The sequence below is a fragment of the Belonocnema kinseyi genome, chromosome 10 (assembly GCF_010883055.1).
Source record: "Belonocnema kinseyi isolate 2016_QV_RU_SX_M_011 chromosome 10, B_treatae_v1, whole genome shotgun sequence".
NCBI classification, from domain to species: Eukaryota; Metazoa; Arthropoda; class Insecta; order Hymenoptera; family Cynipidae; genus Belonocnema; species Belonocnema kinseyi.
In genome coordinates, this window is record NC_046666.1 from 63,935,211 (window position 1) to 63,954,430 (window position 19,220).

Sequence of the window (19,220 nt, forward strand, 5' to 3'; positions counted from 1 at the left end):
AAGGGTCGAAAAAAGTTCTAGTTTTGTGATTCATGTAGTGGAAAACCTCCAGAACAGTATCCAAAACGTCGATTTTTTGAAAAAAATATCAATTTATCACGTGTATTGTCCACTTACGCCGACTAGGTGTTGTTTTTTGAAAAAAATGACTTAAAATTCGTGATCACCGACCTCGAAAACCCCCAGTAAAGTATTTTCAATGTTTATAAATCGGTTTAAAATCGTAAAACTTGATTTTAATGTCATTTTAATAAAATTTGAAGCAAATTTTCACTTTTCGCGATTTTCTGCCTTTTCATCGCCGTATGGTGGGTTGAAATTTTTGTAAAAAAAAAATCAAAACATGGTTTTCGATGTATTTTTTCCCGTAGAATTCGATTCTGAAGTCAAAATAATAAAATTTTTCCTTATTTTTTTTTATAAAAAAAAAACCATGAAAAAACCGTAAAAAATGAGGTTTTTCGAGCAAAACCCCATAAAAAAGTAGCTGGACCCTACTTTTTTATTGCAAATTCGGATTCAGCGTCGAAAAATACATAAGAATATATAGGTCTGGTCAATTGCACAGACACTTTTGTTTTTTTTTGTGGTCCTGTGTTATTAGGAAAATTAAAAATATTTTTTCCTTTTGAAAAATTATTTTAAGAAAATATTTTAAAAATTTTTCAAAGATTTAAACAAAATTTTCGAAAAAGATTCTAGAAGATTTTAAGCAAACTTTCTAAAATTTGCATGATAATTTTTTATCTTTTTAAAACTCCTAAATATCTCTTAAAATTACTCAAATTTTTTATACAAATTTTAATTTGTATATTATACATCAAAATTTAAAAATTTCACTCACAAATTAAGCATTTTAAATATTTGGTTTCAATTTACTTGTCTCAAAAAAATTCAAATATTGCTAAATATTAATAATTAATTTTTTCTTAATTAAAAATTTCAAATTGAATGGGTTAAAAATTGAATATTTTAGAGTGAAACAATAGTTTAAATTTAGTAAAATCCTTTGATTAAGAATATATTATTATGAAGTTATTTTTAAGTTGAAAATAGTTTATAAACCTTCAGTTTATCACATTTGTTTAATGACTAAGACTTTCCAATTGAAACCGTTTAAAGTTTTAACGATCAAATCTGTAAATTCTTAAATTTTGAACTTATTTAAAATCGTTTTTGTTCGCTTTTTATTACGTAAAGTACTGATAAAATAAAAAATATTGTTTATTTATTAAATAAAAAATTTTTTATCAAAAATTTTCAACGACAAAGGCTTTTTTCTTGTATCTGTGCAAGCCTTTAATAAAGCATTTAAAAAATCTTTAAATTAAAAATGTAAGCTTAAAAATAAAAATTTTAAATGGAAAATTTTTAAAGTAAAAAAATTTTGAATTACATATTGTAAGCTAAATAACAGCACGACTGAAAAACATACACATTCAACTAATTATTTAAAAATGGTTGAAATCGAACGTGGATAGGTTTTTTCATCCACAAATTTGTAAAATTCCCGGTAAAAAAAATTCACTGTCATTTCCCGGTCCAGCGGCCCCCCTGAAATTCCACTTCAAGTATTTCAATTTTGCAGATCAGTACTTATAATTTTAAATAAAAAAAGATTTAGCTTCAAGAGTTAAAAACTTTTGTTTTAAACCTGATATATAATAAATATTCATAACTGAGGAATTACATATTATATAAAAATAAAAATTATTATATATAATTAAGAAGAATGATAAACTTTTAAATTTTAACCATTGTTTAATAAAAACACAAAATAAATTATGATAGAACATACAATTGTAAATCTCAGGATGATGATCCAAATTTTGGTGTGCATCGCTAACTCTTTTGTCCTGTAGATTTAAGTACACTCACTTCCTTGTATTTATGACTATTGAAAATAAGCGACCCTTTTAATTTCTCACTGTACACGACGTTAAGATCCATTTTCCCAAGTGCAAAATAATATGCAGTTTTAAAATCTTCAAGATCTCAGAATTAACTAAATACGATTTTTCGTCAAAAAAGGTGAATAGGTGGCAATTTTTTCTGAAATAGGTGGCAAATAGGTGATAAAAACTGTTAAATAAGACAGACACATTGTAATTTGTTGTAAACTGGGAGATAGCCGGAATTTTTTTTCTTCGAGTAAAACGACCACCCTGAAAAATTTCCACTGAGAACTAATTTTCAATTAAAAAAAAAAAAAAACTATTTTTTTACAAGCACATTCAATTTTTTAACTCTTAGTTAAATCCGTTACCAAATGGTTAAATTTTTAAGAAAAAAAGATCAATAGTCTGCATTTTTAAACCATAAAAGTTCAATTTTTAACCAAAAAATTAAGTAGATGAATTTCTATCAAGAAAAATTAATTTTAAATTAAAAAAACAGCAATAAGAACGAAATTCCTACAAACAAGTTTAATTTTGCACCAAATAGTTGAATTTTATACCAAATTTTTTAATTTTCAATAAAATAGTCTAATCCTCAGTCGTTTTTGGTGAAAAATTTCTACTTTTGTAGAAAATTAATATTTTTTGGTTGAAAATTTATCTTTTGGTGGAAAAATCGTCTTTTTTTTTAGTTGTTACAAATTCACCTTTTATGTTAGAGAGTTTAATAATTTTTAGTGAAGTCTAATATTATATTTTTGGTGTTTAGTTCAAAACTCCACAAATACGTTAAAAGTTCAATTATTTTATAGAAAACTCCACTAGTTTTTTAAAAAGTCACCTTTTTTTGTTTAAAATTAATCTCTTGGTTAAAAAAATCTATTATTTGGTTCAAAATTTATCTTTTTTGAGAGAAAGTTAGTTCGTTTGATAAGAAACAAAACAAAAAAGTATCATATTTCTGTTCCAGAATTAAGCTGAATTCAACTATTTTGTTAAAAAGACATATTTTTTTTGTCGAAAATTCATCCTTTTTGGATTGAAATTTCTCTTTCACTGGGAAAATCGTCTTTTTGGGTAGAAAATTCAACTATTTGCTAAAAAAAATCACCTTTTGGCTAAAAATTCATCTCTTGGTTAGAAATTTTACTTATTTGGTTGAAAATTCAACTATTTTCATGAAAAGTAATCTTTTTTTTAATCAAAAATTTCAACTGATTTATTGAACACTTATATTTTTGGATAGAAAATCCATCCTTTTTGTGTAAAAAGCCTGCTATTTTAGAAAAGTCATATTTTTAGTTGAAAATTCGTCTTCCTTGCTTCAAAATTAAACTGGCTTGTAAAACATTCATATTTTCAAATAAAAAATTAAAAATCTCCTCCGTTTGAAAATTCGATCATTTGGTTCAGGATTCGTCTATTAGGAAAATGTAATAAAAACTGTATTTGGTGTGCAAGTTGTAATTTTGAATTTAATGTTACTTTTTCAATTGAAAAAAGGTGACAAAAGATGAGAAATCTCAAAATACGAGAAAAAGGTGACAAATTCCTGAAAAAAGGTGACAAATGATGAGAAAATTGAAAATAGGTAACAAAAGGTGAATAGATGACACTCTGTGATGACTGGATTTGGCTCAATTCGGGTGCACTGAGGTAGACACCCTGATTATTCATAAAAATTGGACCAAATTCTTCGCAGAGATTATTATTTCTTGGATATGTGAAAAACTAAAGTTGTAATAATAAACTATTTCTTACCGATGAGTATCGCAGCAAGTGAGACTCGGTACGAAACCAACTCGCCATCCGGAGTACAGAGAGTGACTCTCTTGTCCTTTGGATTGCCATCTCCATTGGACTTATTTGCATTCACATCCATGAGATTATATCCAGGCAGAGCTTTGTAGAGAGGATAATTCGTTCCTCCATCTGCCATCATCTCATAGACTTTGTGATATTCCGGATAAATTCCAACAGGAAGCCACTGCAGTCTATCAAGACCGCTACCATTCAATTTGATGCTTTCTTGCTTCTCTTTGCTCCAGTCGTTTGAGGAATCGCGAAAGGCGTGGAGAACCGGAATTCCTCGAAATCTGGCTGCCATTATCGCATCGGCTGCACTTAAACCTGCGCCAACGACCAAAACCGGATCCACAGAGTGTCCATTGGGTTTTTCAGTTTCACCAATTATGGAACATGAGCCTAGAAAGCAAAGCGTCAGAGAATTTTCATTTTATTTCAATTTAGGCAAGTCAAAATTTCCTCTTTTCAGACTTGAATTAAATTAATATTGATAGCATATTCAGAGTGGCCGTTTTAATTTAATAACAAAATTCAGGGTCATTACTCGGTTCGAAAACATTTTTCACGTTCAATAAAAGAAGTTAGAAACATTAAAAAATGAACGATTACATTTTTGTTACAAACTGAACACTTCTTAAATTAAAAGTTAAATTATTTTCATTTTAAATAGTTATAAAAATCTTTAATAGGCTTCAAAATTTTATTTCAAAATCTTAAAAGATCTATATGTTGTTTTACATTTATTCAAATTTTTAATTATTTTGGAACTTTTTTCATAACTTCGAAATATCTTTTAAAATGATTCGAATTCTTTCTCATATTTTTTTTACATCATGCAAAACAACAAAATATTTGCTTAAAATCTTCCAGAAACATTTTTGACAATTTTGGAAATCTTGTTTAATCTTTTTAAATTCTTTCTTAAAATTAGTTTAAAAAATTAATCTTCAATTTTCCTAGGAATCTTAAGAAAATGTTTTTTATTCTTTTCAAGCCTTTCATAATTCTTAAAAAGCTTCTAAATTAGGCCGTGGGGCATTTGCACCGAAAATTCAGTACGAATAGCCTGGTTATGTTGGTAAATATAGACATTTCGTTAAAATTATTTCAAATTTTTAATTAGCTTTGAATCTTTTCAGATCGTCTAAATCTCTTCAATTTATTCGAATTTTTTTCTAGGAATTATAGATGAGCGATATTTATTATACATCAAAATTTAACAATTTTAATTGTAATTTAATTTTTTTCTGATAGAAGAATTGAAATTATAATGTTCAAAATTTATTTTATTTTTCTTTATCAAAAAATTTCGAATTTCAGACTAAATAAGTATTTTAAAATTTTAAAATTGAAAAAAGTTTACAAAATCTGGTAATTTATTAAATTTTGAACTGATTCCGAATTGTCTTGAAATATCAATTATTACTCACTAGTTAATCCTTAATGTATAGTTGAATTTTAAAAATCATTATAATTTATATTCCCATTTGATTCTTTAAAATTGCATTTAAAAAATTTCTAAATGAAAAACGTACACTTATAAATTTAAATCCGAAATGAAATATTTTCGAATTACGCATAGTAGATTGAATGATATCATAATTTGAAAAGATAAAAATTCAACTGATTGTTTAAAAAACGGTTGAAATAAAACTTGCATCAATTTTTTTTCTAAAAATTTGTAAAATTCCCGATCCAGAAAAAAATTGGCTGTCATTTTCCCGGATTTTCCCGGTCTAATAAATTCCCGGTCCAACTGCCACCCTGCATATTAAATTCACCAACAGTGTTGATTTTTCACTAAAAAGTCCGATTTTTTAGGAAACTGTTGACCTTGAAACCCAAAATGATGAGTTTTCAAGCAAATGGTAATATTTTCATACTTAAAAGACAAATTTTGTAAAAGATAGTAGAATTTGGAACGAAAAAGTAAATTGTGAACCATGAAAGATGACTTTTCTACCCAAAAAGATGAATTTTCGATCCAAAAAGATGAATTTTCGACCAAACAGTTGAATTTTCAACGAAAGGGATGAATATTCAACCAAAAATTAATTTTTAACAAATCAGTTCAATTTTCAATTAAGTAGTAGAATTTTTAACCAAATCAAATTTTTTAATTTTTATCAAAAACTTTTAAATTCGACCAAAAATCACGAATTTTTAATTAAATACTTGAATTTTCAACCAAAGAAGATGAACCTAAGAGTTTAGTTTTCAAGCTAAGAAGTCACATGTTTTAGAAAAGTGTTGAATTTGAACCCGGAAAAGATTAATTTTCATATTAAGCAAGTTTTTTAGGCGGAAGTTGAATTTTGAACAAAAAAGATGATTTCTCAAAAAAGAGAGGAAATATTAAAAAAAAAAAAGGAAAAAGAGGAAATCTTTTAAAAAGGAGGAAAAAAGGGGAATAGAAGAAAGAGTGTAAAGTCTATGTTTAAATAAAAAACGGTGACATGTACGACGAGAAATCCTTTAATTTTAAACACGATTTATATTCGGAAAACAACTTTTGAATGTTTTATTTTGAAATTGTTCCACTTGGTATGTTTTTAATTCAAATTATTTCAATCTAAGAACGTTTGATTTTGAACATGGGTATTGAGTTAAATATTATTTAAATATTTTATTCGGAAATTGTGTCTTTTGAAAATATTTACATTTGAAATAGAATATTCTTCAATTTCAAACGCTATAATCTTGAATCATTCAAATTTAAAATTGTTAAACTTATGATCTCAAATTTTATAATTATTTTGAACGATTTAAATTTATTTTAATTGATAAAATTTTTTTAAAACATATTTCTGTATTATAGAAATTGAACATTAAACTTCATTCCCAATTTAAAATCTTCGATTTTGAAACAATTTGTAACATTTTCAATTTAAATCTGATTCTTATTGTTAATAATAAATTATAATATTTCGAATTTGAGATCATATAGTTTTGAAAAATTTAACCATTACAAATTTTAGAATTCGAAATATTTGAATTTTAAATTATTCGATTTGGAACGTTCTCAATTTAGAAATATTTTCTAAAATTGAAAGAATAAAAGCATTAATAATAATTATTCGTTAATTAAAACAAATCGAACACTTAAATAATAAATTACTTTTGGTGACCTGTCAAAATTTACGAACTTAAAATGTCTCAACTTGAAGATATAAAATTGAATGAATCAAAATTTAGAACTGAAAAATCCCGAAAAAAATTGCAGTATTATAGAATATTACGAATCTAAACCGTGAAAAATGGTTAAATAATAAATAAAATACTTTTTATTAATGAAAATATATTTTTTATTATTTATTATTAAAACAATTTTTTAATTATTTCGATTCGGGAGTTTTATAAATAGTAAATTTTCCTGTAGCGTTTATTTTCTTTCTGGTACTTTCAAATTCGATAATATTATACTGTTGGAACTTTGTTATTCGGAATTTTTATTTGTCTAGAATTTCATCATTTTGGGAATTTTATCTTACGAATATTTTTTTGTAGAATTTTATAGTGAGTTTTAAACCAAAAACTCTTAAAATTAGGCGACTTACAATTGAAAGCACCGAAAATTAAATCGTAATAAACCAAATCTTTCGAAACTCAAAGAGTAAAGGTTACTTATGAGCAGGAAATTAAACCTATTTTAAACTGAATCATTAAAAATTAGATAATCTTAAATGACAATTAATTAAATTAATTAATTAACAACTTTAAAATAAAAACATTCATAATTAAAAACATTTTATTTTAAAGAATATATACAAATTATATTTAAAAAATACTTTCAACATTTAGATATTTAGCTGAAAGCCCTAAAAATTCATCAGCTGTCAAATTTGATCCATTTCAAAATTGAATAATTTCTAACTTAAAAATATAAAATTTCAGCATTTTAACAGGAAAACTTTCAAATTTAAATGTCAAAATTTATTAATTATTCACAAAATCGTGAAATTTGAGAAATTTACATTTTAAAAGTGCAATTTTTTAATTTTATAAAGCCTTCAATTTAATATTGTTAAATTTTAAGGCATTTAAATATAAATTCTTTTTTTGGAAGGCTTAATGTCTAATGAATATATAGTATTGACGGCAAGACTTAAATTTTAAATTAAAATCTGCCATAAAATGTGAGGCAAATACAAAGGAAAGGGGAGAAATAAGAAGAAAAAATTCTTCAAAAAAAGGAGACTTCAAAAAAAAAGGTAACTGGCAGGTTTGCCGAAAAAAATAAAAGATTAAAAGATCTTTACTTTGTGGACTGACGAGTTGATCGAGCCTGGACTCGAGTACGTTAAGATCGTGTGTCACCCAGTCGCTGTGTGCTTTTTCTCCTGGAATTCCGAGTCGATTCGACGAGTCCGTTGTACCAGTTGCAAGAACGACTTTTTTACATCGGTATCGAAAAGTCCTGCCATTGTCGTTTTCAAAACCTTGGACCAACCAACCGTATCCCTTCTCATTGTCATTAATGCCAGGATTCGGTGTCACTGATGTTATCGTCGTTCCACTTTAAAAGCAAGAAAATATCTATCAAGTTAATTATAAAGAAATATTTATTGGCTATTAAATTCCGAAAGTTGAATTTTAAATAAGAAGCAATCAAATATAATAATAAAATTGTTTTTTTTTATCAACTGTAAAAAAGGCTACCACCGACCATCGAAAATATTTTTCCAGGCCCTGCCTGGTTACATAATCTCTATAATAGGCAGCGACTGTGCCAATTGAAACTCTGGTCGCTGGTTTGCAGGCACTAATTTTTTCCTGGATCGAGCAGGAACCGTCGCCCCGATTTTCGAAAATTGTTCTTTGTTTTTCAGCCTCGACGAGTAACTCCCAGTGCCTCAAATCCAAACCCGGGAGAGACATCCACCGACTCAAACTTATCGTCAAAACGTTCGGATCCAGCGACTAAAAAGAATTTCAAAATAGGGTGATTTTTTACGAAAATAGGGAAAAATTAGGGAAAATAAATTCTTTTGAATAAAATTGATTTAGATACCACATTGAATTCAGTATGAAACACCTTAAATTCCTACGATTTCAAATCGAAATAGATTGCATGTTCAACAAAATATTTGAATCTTCCCCAAAAATGTTAATTTTCAATCATAGAAGAGGAATTGTCAATCCACAAGCACGAATTTTGTCAAGAAACAGTTAAATTTTCGACCAAAAAAGATGATCTTTACAAAATAGTTTAATTTTTAACAAAATAATTTAATTTTAAAATAAATAGACGAATTTTCAATCAAGAATGATGACTTCTGTAGCATAAAAGATAAATTTTCAATCTAAAAGGAACAATTTTCAATAAAACAGTTGAATTTTTTACAAAAAAAGATGTATTTAGGAAAAAAGTTGCATTTTCAATCAAATAGCTGAATTTTCAACAAAAGAGTTTATTTTTCAAAATAAAAAGTCAAATTTTTTAGAAAATACTTGACTTTTAAACCAAAAAAATTAATTTTTAACAAGAAAGTTGATTTTCAATAAGGAAAGAGAAATTTTTCAGTCAAATAGTTGAATTTTCAACTAACAAAGATAAGTTTACAACCAAAAAGGTAATTTTTAAACTTTCAGTTCAAAAAAATTATTTTGAAGAAAAAGAAAACGAACTTTCAACTAGTTGAATTCAACGAAAATTAATATTTTTTTAAAGTAATTAAAAAAACGAATTTTTAACAACATAGTTAAATTGATAACCAAAGAGGAGTATCTTAAAAAAAATTAATGTTTAATAAAGTAGTTCTACTTTTAACCAAATAAAAATGCATTTTTAGACAAATATTTGAATTTTTAACAAAAGATATGATTTTAAAACAAAAAAAGTTAATTTAAAACTAATAAGTTGAATTTTCAACTAAAATGATGAAGTCTTGAGCAAGGAGATTAATTTTTTACCAATAAAGTCGAATTGTTCACCAAATTGTTGTAGTTTGAAGCAAAAAGATTAATTATCTACAAAAGAATTGAATTTTCAAGAAAAAAGTTCATTCTTAACCAAAAATATGCATTTTGTGAAAAAAAAATGAAAAACAAATATGAATTTAAAAAAAGTTAATTTACAACTAAATAGTTGAATTTTCAGATAAAATGATGAATCTTCGAGCAAGGAGAATAATTTTTTACCAATAAAGACGAATTGTTCAAAAAATTGTTGTAGTTTGAAGCAAAAAAGATTAATTGTTGAATTTTTAATCGAAAAAGACCTCAAACAAGACTTCTTAAAAAAAGTTGATTTTTTAAGTCAAAAATATGAATTTTATGAAAAAATTAAAAAAAAACTAATTTAAATTTTTTGTTATATTAGTATATTATTTATATTTAATAATTATTTTCTAACAACAATATAAATTTTAAAAAAGCGTGAAAAAATAATTTTCAATCGAATAGTCTATTTTTCTACGAAATTGTTGAATTCTCAAGCCAAAAAGGCGATTTATCTAGAAAACATTTCAATTTTCAACCCGAAAATATGAACTTCCTACAAAAAAGTTATTTTTGAACCAAACAGATGAATTTTTATTTTCAATGATAAATCTTCAACAACAGAAAATCATGCAAAAGTGTAATTATCTACAAAACAGTTGAATTTTCAAGAAAAAAAGTTCATTTTTAACAAAAAATTTCAATTTAAAAAAAAAATAATTTTCAACAAAATCGTTTAATTTTCTACTAAATTGTTGAATTTTTAATTGAAAAAGACGAATTATCTTCAAAACAGTTCATTTTTTAAGTCGAAAATATGAATTTTATGAAAAAATATGAATTTTAATTTTTAGTTATATTAATATATTATTTATACTCAATAATTATTTTCTAACAAGGTTTTTTAACTTTAGACCAAGCAGTTGATTTTTGAACGAAAAAAAATCAATTCTCAACAGAACATGTAATAGTTGATACTTCAACCAATAACTATTTTAATAAGATCTGAGAATTTGTCTTTCTATTAAGAGATAAAATTTCAACAAAAATATCAATTTTGAAACAAGTAATTGAATTTTCAACTAGAAAATAGAAATTTGTAATCCAAAATAAAGAAGAATAATTCGCAGGCAAATAGTTGAATCCTCAACCAAAATAGAATAATTTGTAACCTAACAATTGAAGTTTAAACCAAATAAGATGCATTTTCAAGTAATAAGAAATTTTTTATCAAAATACGATTTTTTAAACAGATAGTTAAATTTTCAAATTACAAACAGAAATTTTCAACCAGAAATGAAATAATTACATTTAGAGTTGATAAAATTGTTTCTAAACTAAATAAGACAAATTTGAAGAAAAATAATTGAATATACTCAACCAAAACAGATTATTTTTCAACCAAACTGTTGAATTTTAAACCAAAAAGAATGTGATTTCAAACAATAAGAAAATTTTTTAAATCAAAATACGAATTTGCAACAAAATGCATAAATTTTCAAACAAAAATGAAATTTTAAGCAGAAAAAATTATTTCTCAATCAAAAAAGAAAAATTTGTAGTAAAACAGTTGCATCCTCAGCCACGGACGAATTAATTTTCAGCCTTACAGTTGCATTTTTAACTTACATGCCAGGCTCCCCCAGGTGGTCCTTTTCCTAAGACCACATGGTCGATGATTTTATGATCTGGACACTCTTCAGGTGATTTCCAAGTTAAAAGACTTGGGATATCCAATCCAGCATCAGTACAAGGATGTTGCAACTGATCCATGAGTCTGGCAAGAGGTCTACTTCCTCTACCTTCCAATCCCAGAGAAAGAGTTTCAAGAGCCTCTCGAGTGCAGTTCACCAGGTTCCTTCCTTGTTTTCCGTCTTGACATCTACAGTGGTGTCCATTTTCCTTGAACTCTTTCTGATCCAATCCATTCGGGGTTTGAGTTCCTATGCTGTATCGCAATCTTGCAGTAAGCATCTCATCGCTTGGATGCGGGTCTCCATTATAATAAGGCCAGTTTCCAGCGAACATGTACGATAGACAAATTCCACTTGGCCCATTTCCTGAACGATAAAATTCAAGACAATTTTTTATTTTATTTCCTCATCTGCTTCCATAAAGGAGGAGTTCATCGATTTTGCAGTCAGCGCAGCATTGGGGGAGTTGCATATTTGTAAATGTTTTTTTTTGCGAAATTAAGACAGCATTAAAAACTGGTTTAAAAACTTGATAAAATTTCTTTAAATAAGTTAACTTTTTTTTGTCTTTAACCATCAAACGGTACATTGGTGCGAATTCGCACCAGAAGTTTTTTCATTTTGTGGGTATTTACGCAAGCACAGCTGCAGCGGATTATCCCCATATATATGAAATATATATGTTAAATATGTGTAATATATGCTAGTTGTTTATTATATGCTCAATATATTAAATATTTAATATTAACATTGAAAATAAACCAATTCGCACCATTGTAACGTTTACGTATGTTCGGTTGGAGTGTACCGTTTGAGGGTTATAAAGTATCCTTTTTGAATTTTTCGCGGTAAAATTAGGCAGTGCTGATTGAGCGGATGAGCGGAAGTGCTCAGACAATCACCATTTCAAGCGAATTAATCAGCATTGGCTGGGACAGTTTTTTCCAGATATGACATAATAAAATCTCACACGCAGGGCGGCCGTTATAATAAATGTTCGCGAACATTTTTCACGGTCAATGAAATCGAAAAATTCGAAATCTAAGGCCAGAAATTTCTCCATTTCAAGTAATAAAAACTGAGCTGCGAATCATTTTAAGCAATTTTAAGCTCGAAATATTAAAAATGGACCGGTTAAATTTTTGTTATAAACTAAACACTTCTCTTCAAAGGGTTGAATGCTTCCAAAATTGTCTATATAAAATGAAACATATAACCATAAACTTTCTATAAAAGTCCCTTAAAATATATATTTGTTCAATTTGTATTTTTATTTGCCTACAGAAAAGATGTTTTCGATTTTTTCCAGCTTTAAATGCTTGCATTGTGATAAGATTTTTTTTATCAATGCTTGTAAGCTTCTTCGATACTGTATAAAAATAGCTTTAAGGTGATCACAAGAAAATGAAAAATTTTTTGGTTATAACGGAAGTTACTAAAAATTTAATCAAATATTGAAATTTACTCTATTTTTGCAATATCTATTTAATAAATATCCAAATTGGCTTCATCCTGGGCTCACTTTATACATAATTTTGAGAGCATTCAATCCTTTGAAAAAGAAAAATTTTTTAGCTCTGACATAACTAAAATTAAATTGAGAGAGACCGGATTCAATAACTACCACACATAAAATTTTACCGAGAGAAGAGGAAGTCCCTTGGAGGCTTCAAAACAAATTTTAAATTTCAAATTTTTAAAGGACCTACGCGGACTAGAAATTTTATTGCGCATCTTTTTCCCTCTAGACAAAAAGCTGTAGCTTTTGTAGTTTTCGAAATAAAGCCAAAAAACTTACTTTTTTTGAAAAAGTCGATTTTAATCCGTTTTTCACTTCAACTCGTGCTCAGTGCTACAGTTTTTGAAAATTTTTAATGAAAATTTCAGGGAATGTACTTTAGGATGTCCTTCGATTGAAAATGCAATGGGAATTTAAAACCGTTGTTCTCAAAAATTGTTATTAATTTTTTCCTGATGCTCGGCGCGAATGGAACATTTGTAACTTCCAGCGTTTCGTTTAGCGAGGAAATTTTGAGCAGGCTAATAACTCTCGCCGCAAAAATGCGTAGAAAGTTGTAATGAAGTTTCCTGGAAAGTTTCAGATCAAAATATTTGATAGTTTAGGTGTAGTTATGATTTTAGTGAACGTCAGCGCTGGAGTGTTTGAGCGTACTATGTACTCTGAGACTTTCCACTGTGTCACGTTCTCTCGCTAGTGAGTTGTTGCTTAAAATATGATATTATGCAATTTTTTAGGGCATACCAGTTAAACGAAAAAATGTTAACAAAATATTCATGAATTTCATGTAATTTTCAATGTATTTTTCCGTTTTCTTTAGATTTAAAAGTAGGATTCTCTTATGTACACCAAATGTTTCCACCTATTTTCGGCTTAACCCGTAAGCGACCTTGAACATACATTTTAAAAACAAACCAATGCAAACTTGTCTTGCAATTTGGCTAAATCTGTTTCAAAAATAAAACAGATCAGTTAGTCTTCAACTGATCAATGGATGTTGCACATCAGATTGTTTTTAAGGTTAACTCGAAAAACTCATACGTCTCTTAAAATATAGGGAACATTGAATTTGATTTCTGAGTTAATATATGTATAAATGTTGAAAGTGATTAATTAAATAAGTAAATGTCATCGAGTTTGCCAGAAACTCCATCTAGAGGAAGAAAAAGAACCAAAAATGAAAAAAAGTGGGCTAGGAATACTAGCAAAGCAAAAAAAAAACAAGGTATTTAGACATACTTCATTTGAATATATTAAAATTGCAATTGCCTTCGCAATTGCAACTCTAGAAACTCTAGATTTGCAAATCTAGCAACTCAAAATGCATGTTCAAGGTCGCTTACGGGTTAAGCCGAATAGAGGTGTAAACATTAGGTGTACATAAGAGAATCCTACATTTAAATCTAAAGAAAACGGAAAAATACATTGAAAACTGAATAAAATTCGTGAACATTTTGTTAACTTATTTTCGTTTAACTGTTTTTCACTAAAAAATTTAATAATATCATATTTTAAGCAACAACTCATTAGCGAGAGAACGTGACACAATGGAAAGTATCAGAGTACATAGTACGCTCAAAGACTCCAGCACTAACGTTCACTAAAATCAGAACTACTCCTAAACGATTAAATATTTTGATCTGAAACTTTCCTAAAAACTTCATTATACCTTTCTCAGAATTTTTGTGGCGAGAGTTATTAGCCTGCTCAAAATTCCCTCGCTAAATGAAACGTTGGTACAAATGTTCGATTCGCGCCGAGCATCAGAAAAAAATTAATAACAATTTTTGAAAACAACGGATTTGAATTCCCATTACATTGTCAATCGAAGGACATCCTAAAACATATTCCCTGAAATTTGTATTAAAACATTTCAAAAACTGAAGCATGATCACGAGTTGAAGTGAAAAACGGATTAAAATCGACTTTTTCAAAAAAGTCAGTTTTTTGGCTTTATTTCGAAAACTACAAAAATTATAACTTTTTGTTTAGGGAAAAAAGATGCACAATAAACTTTCACGTCCGGATATGCCCTTTAAAAATTTAAAATCGAAAATTTGTTTTGAAGCCTCCAAGGGACTTGCTTTTCGCTCGGTAAAATTTTATATGTGGTTATTAAATCCGGAGTCTCAATTGGTCGTAAATTTATGCACGATAGTATAGTTTAAAAATCCATAAAAAGCTTCAAACTTTCATTTTTACATCTTGAAACATGTAGATGCTGTTTTACATTTTTTCAAATTTTCAATTATATTTTTGAAGTTTTATGAGAACTTTTAATCATCCTTTAAAATGATTCAAATTATTCCTAAAAACTTTGCGATTTTTTTGTAAATCCTGGGAAATATCAATATTCCCTTAAAATCTTCCAGTTTTATTTTGGACAATTTTGCAAATCTTTTTAAATATTCTGTTGAAATTAATTTTTCAAAGTAAAAAGTAATTTCCAATTTTCTTAGGAATTTTTGAAAATGTAAGTTTAAGCCTTTAACCATTCTTAAAAATCTTTTAAAGTTTGGGTTCGAAATCAGCAAAAATCTATATTTTGTTTCAAATTAGGCCGTGGGCTATTGGCGCAAAAATTTTGGTACGAATAGCCGGGTTTTGTCGGTATATGTATAAATTATTTCCAATAATAATTTTTTTTATTATTTTCAATCTTTCCAGACCCTCTGAATATCACTTCAACGTACTTGGATTTTTTCTAGGAATAATAGGTGTTCAATATATATTTATGATACATTAATATATATTGAACAATTTAACTTGTAAGTTAAATTTTTGAAATACAACAGTTAAAATTGTAATGTTCAAATTTAAGTTTTTTTGTTTAGTTTTGAATATTTGATTTATAATTACTGATTTTAAATAAACTGTCAAACATTTTTAAATATTAAGCAATTGTTTTTCTTCTTAATTAGAAATATTCAAATTTTAGACTGAAACAATATTTTTAATTTGTAAAACGCCTATAATTGTGATTATTTTGAAGTTATTTTTAAATTGAAAATAGTTTATAAAATTTCATTCAAGCGCTTACGATTCTTTAACTAATAAGATTTTTCAATTGAAATAGAGTAATTTTTAACTTTAAAATCTGAAAATTATTAAAACAAGATTCTGAATAGTTTTGTAAAATCAATTATTATTTCATTTGTTAATCCTTAACATACTTAATGTTATTTAATCAAAATTTTAGATTTAAAATGCTTCCAGTTTTTTATTTTTTCAAGTATTTAAAACAGCATTTAAAAAATTCTTTACATGAAAAATGTACGATTAAAAATTAAAGTCTTAAACGAAACATTTCTGAGTGAAAGATTTTTGAATGACGCATTATTAACTGAATTATATCATAAATAAAAATATAGAAACTCAACTAATTATTAAAGGAAAAACTGTTGAAATCAAACTTTGACAGATTTTTATTCTAAAAAATTTTCAAGTTCCTAATAAAAAAAAGTCCCGGTCATTTTCCGTTTTCCCGGTCCAGCGGCCCAGTTCTTTAAATAGGGATTTCGATCGATTTTATTAATTTTTTTCTCCGGAATGAAGTATTACCATTTTTTAAAATTATTACAATTTTTAGATTTTCATGCAATATTAAAATATATATTATCTGAATTTCATGCATCTACACCATTCTTAACCGATTTTAATATTTTTATTTTTGGAAATGTTCAGAATTAAATGCTTCTGAACATTAATGGGGCTAAATTTCTGAATTTCATACTTTCTAACTTATAATTTAAACAAATACAACATACAAAATAACTATTTCTAAATTATTAATTTTATCGCTAAAGAAAAGAATTTTGCTTAACTAGAACAAAATAGTTATAAGCAATTAATTTAAGTGATATAAATAAATAATTTCATGCAGTGTTTAATGTAAAAAAGGTTCTCCACTGAAAATGTTTAAATTTTCTATAAGAATAGTTTTTATAAGTAAATATAGGTAAATATGACTTAATCATATAGTAAATACATAAATAGTAATATCTCAAGAACACAATGTATCAGCAACTTTAAATTTTTAATCGGGAATTTTCTGTTGCTGAGTTATTTTTCCGATGGAATATCACTATTTATCTGTTTACCACATGATTAAAAAATAATGCCTAATGTTTATTTTTTATTTCTGTATAATATTTGTTGTTCGCAGTAACAATTTAAAGATGCTGATATCTTAATATAATATTACTGCTTAGTTCTTTGCTGCATGATTTAGTAGAAATTAACTTGTTTTCAGAAGCTCAGAGCGTGTTTTTTGTTCATAATATTTATTGTTGCCAACAATTTTCAGTTGATAAAAAATTAACTTGATAAAATACTACTATTTAGCTGTTTTCCATGTGATTAAAAAAAAATATTTTAAAAGTCATGGTGTCTGATTTTTTAATTTATTTTGTAATGTTTGTTTTTCACAATATCAAATATTCAATGTTAATAATTTAAAAAAAACATAATTTGAAAAATATTTGTTTAAATAATAAGTTCCGTATAAAAAAATTTGCCCAAGGACGTTCAGAAATATGCAATCCTAAGGAAAAATCAATTTAAAAAAAGCAGAATAGTGTGTATTTGAATAGGAAAATTGTGACGGCATTCTTATCATTGTTTGATATGATACGTTTCTAAGACGAACTTTGATTATTCTTCTATTTTCGCATTCCAATATTCTAAAGAGACTGATTAAAAATTTTCCACAAATATTCACTTATTTGATTTGTCGAGATTGAGGCCATTTCATTGATAATGAATTAGATATAATATGATAATTGAAATTAAAGTTCTCGAAAGATAGTATACAAATAATAACAAAAATGTACTCCGAGAGATATTATAATTAATAAAAAAATTATTAAATCAGTATAACAATAAATATATGTAAAACAAATGAATAACCAGTATAATAATATATTACATTAGTAATATATTGAAATTAAATAAACTACTTAATAAAAGGATAAATAATTTTTGTTAAACCAACCAATGACTACCACATCTTTGTAAACGTTATCCAAGTTACAATCCTGTTGCATTTTTAAAAAGTTTGATTCTGGCTAGGTAATCACTCTGAATCGGAATCCTTGATTCGCCCGATATTCCCAGCAGCGCCAGTAATAATATTCCTTTCGTGAAATCACGTTCTTCTGTGAAAAAACGTAAAACAAATAAATAAATCATTTATATTCTGTTTCAATTATTATAAATAAATTTTTCTTTAACTGTAACTGTTATATAATCGATAAACAATAGTGTTGTGTAATTTATATAAATCGTTGTTATTTAACAAATATGTATAATAGTATAGGTTACATTAGGGTGGTCCAAAAATGCATTAGATTTTTTTTTTAATTTACAAATATATCACCCCCAAATTTGCATGGGAATTCACAAAAGAAATACTAATTACACATAAAGAATAAATATATGTATACAGAAATAATTATGATATTATTATACATAATGATTTTGTTGCGTTTAAAAAAAAATGCAAATTGTTTCTTATACATAAAATACTACTTTCAACTGATAATGAGATGTTTACATAAATTGTTTAAACAGTTTATTATTGTGTTTAGCAACTTTCTCTTGAAATAGAGTTAGAAAGTAGCTGTTTTTCCGATTTTATATTATTTTATTATTTATATTAATATTCTCTTAGAATTATGGTAGAGTTGCAGTTTTTTCTAAAATTTTCCAATTTTAGTCCTCCTCTCAATCAGGGTGATATAATAATGAATTAAAGTTAAAAACCATAATTGTTTAAATAATTGATTTTAATTTGAATAACATTCTCTTTGAATGATGCTAGAAAGTTGTGGTATTTTCTGAAATATTCAACTATTTGTTCACTTGTCACTTAGAGCCAGGTAAAAATAATTGCGATTTCACTAACACAATCGTTTAAACAAATTATTATTGTTTATGACTATCTTCTCCTATAAACAATAGTAATTCTAGATAGTTGTCGGGTTTCCAGAAATTTTCCACTTTTGTCAACTTTTCACCTAATGAGGTAATAATCATTGCAGGGTAACAAACATAACTATTTAAGCAATTTATAATTGCTTATAACTATCTATCTTTAGATAATTGCTAAAAACAGTCGATATTTTTTTAAATTTTTAACTTTTTACTTATGAAAAAAATAATAAACAACATAAATAATAAATTATTAAACAATCTCTTTTTTGTGATATATTTTTCTGAAATAAAACAGATATTTGAAATATTCATCGAATTTTCTATATGGACAAAGAATGTTGAATAAACTAGATGCAAGCATGAAGAGCATGGGCCTCAAAATTAACGCAAATAAAACAAAAACTATGGTGTTCGAAGGAAAGAGTGAGA

At 26.5% G+C, this 19,220-nt stretch overlaps 1 protein-coding gene across 2 annotated transcripts in view; it reads right to left on the reverse strand.

The window, feature by feature from the left end:
• Positions 1-19,220, reverse strand: part of LOC117181883 (oxidative stress-induced growth inhibitor 1-like) — a 46,107-nt gene that overhangs the window by 6,594 nt on the left and 20,293 nt on the right. The window contains exons 2-6 of one of the 2 annotated variants that reach the window (XM_033374899.1): positions 17,851-18,010; positions 11,274-11,704; positions 8,371-8,624; positions 7,964-8,220; positions 3,660-4,103 (exon numbers count right to left, since the gene is read on the reverse strand). In XM_033374899.1, coding sequence (XP_033230790.1) covers positions 3,660-4,103; positions 7,964-8,220; positions 8,371-8,624; positions 11,274-11,704; positions 17,851-17,902 — 1,438 coding nt within the window. In that variant the 5' untranslated portion in view covers positions 17,903-18,010. Of the gene's footprint in view, positions 1-3,659; positions 4,104-7,963; positions 8,221-8,370; positions 8,625-11,273; positions 11,705-17,850; positions 18,014-19,220 lie in introns of both variants that reach the window. The other variant, XM_033374898.1, reaches the window with a different exon arrangement.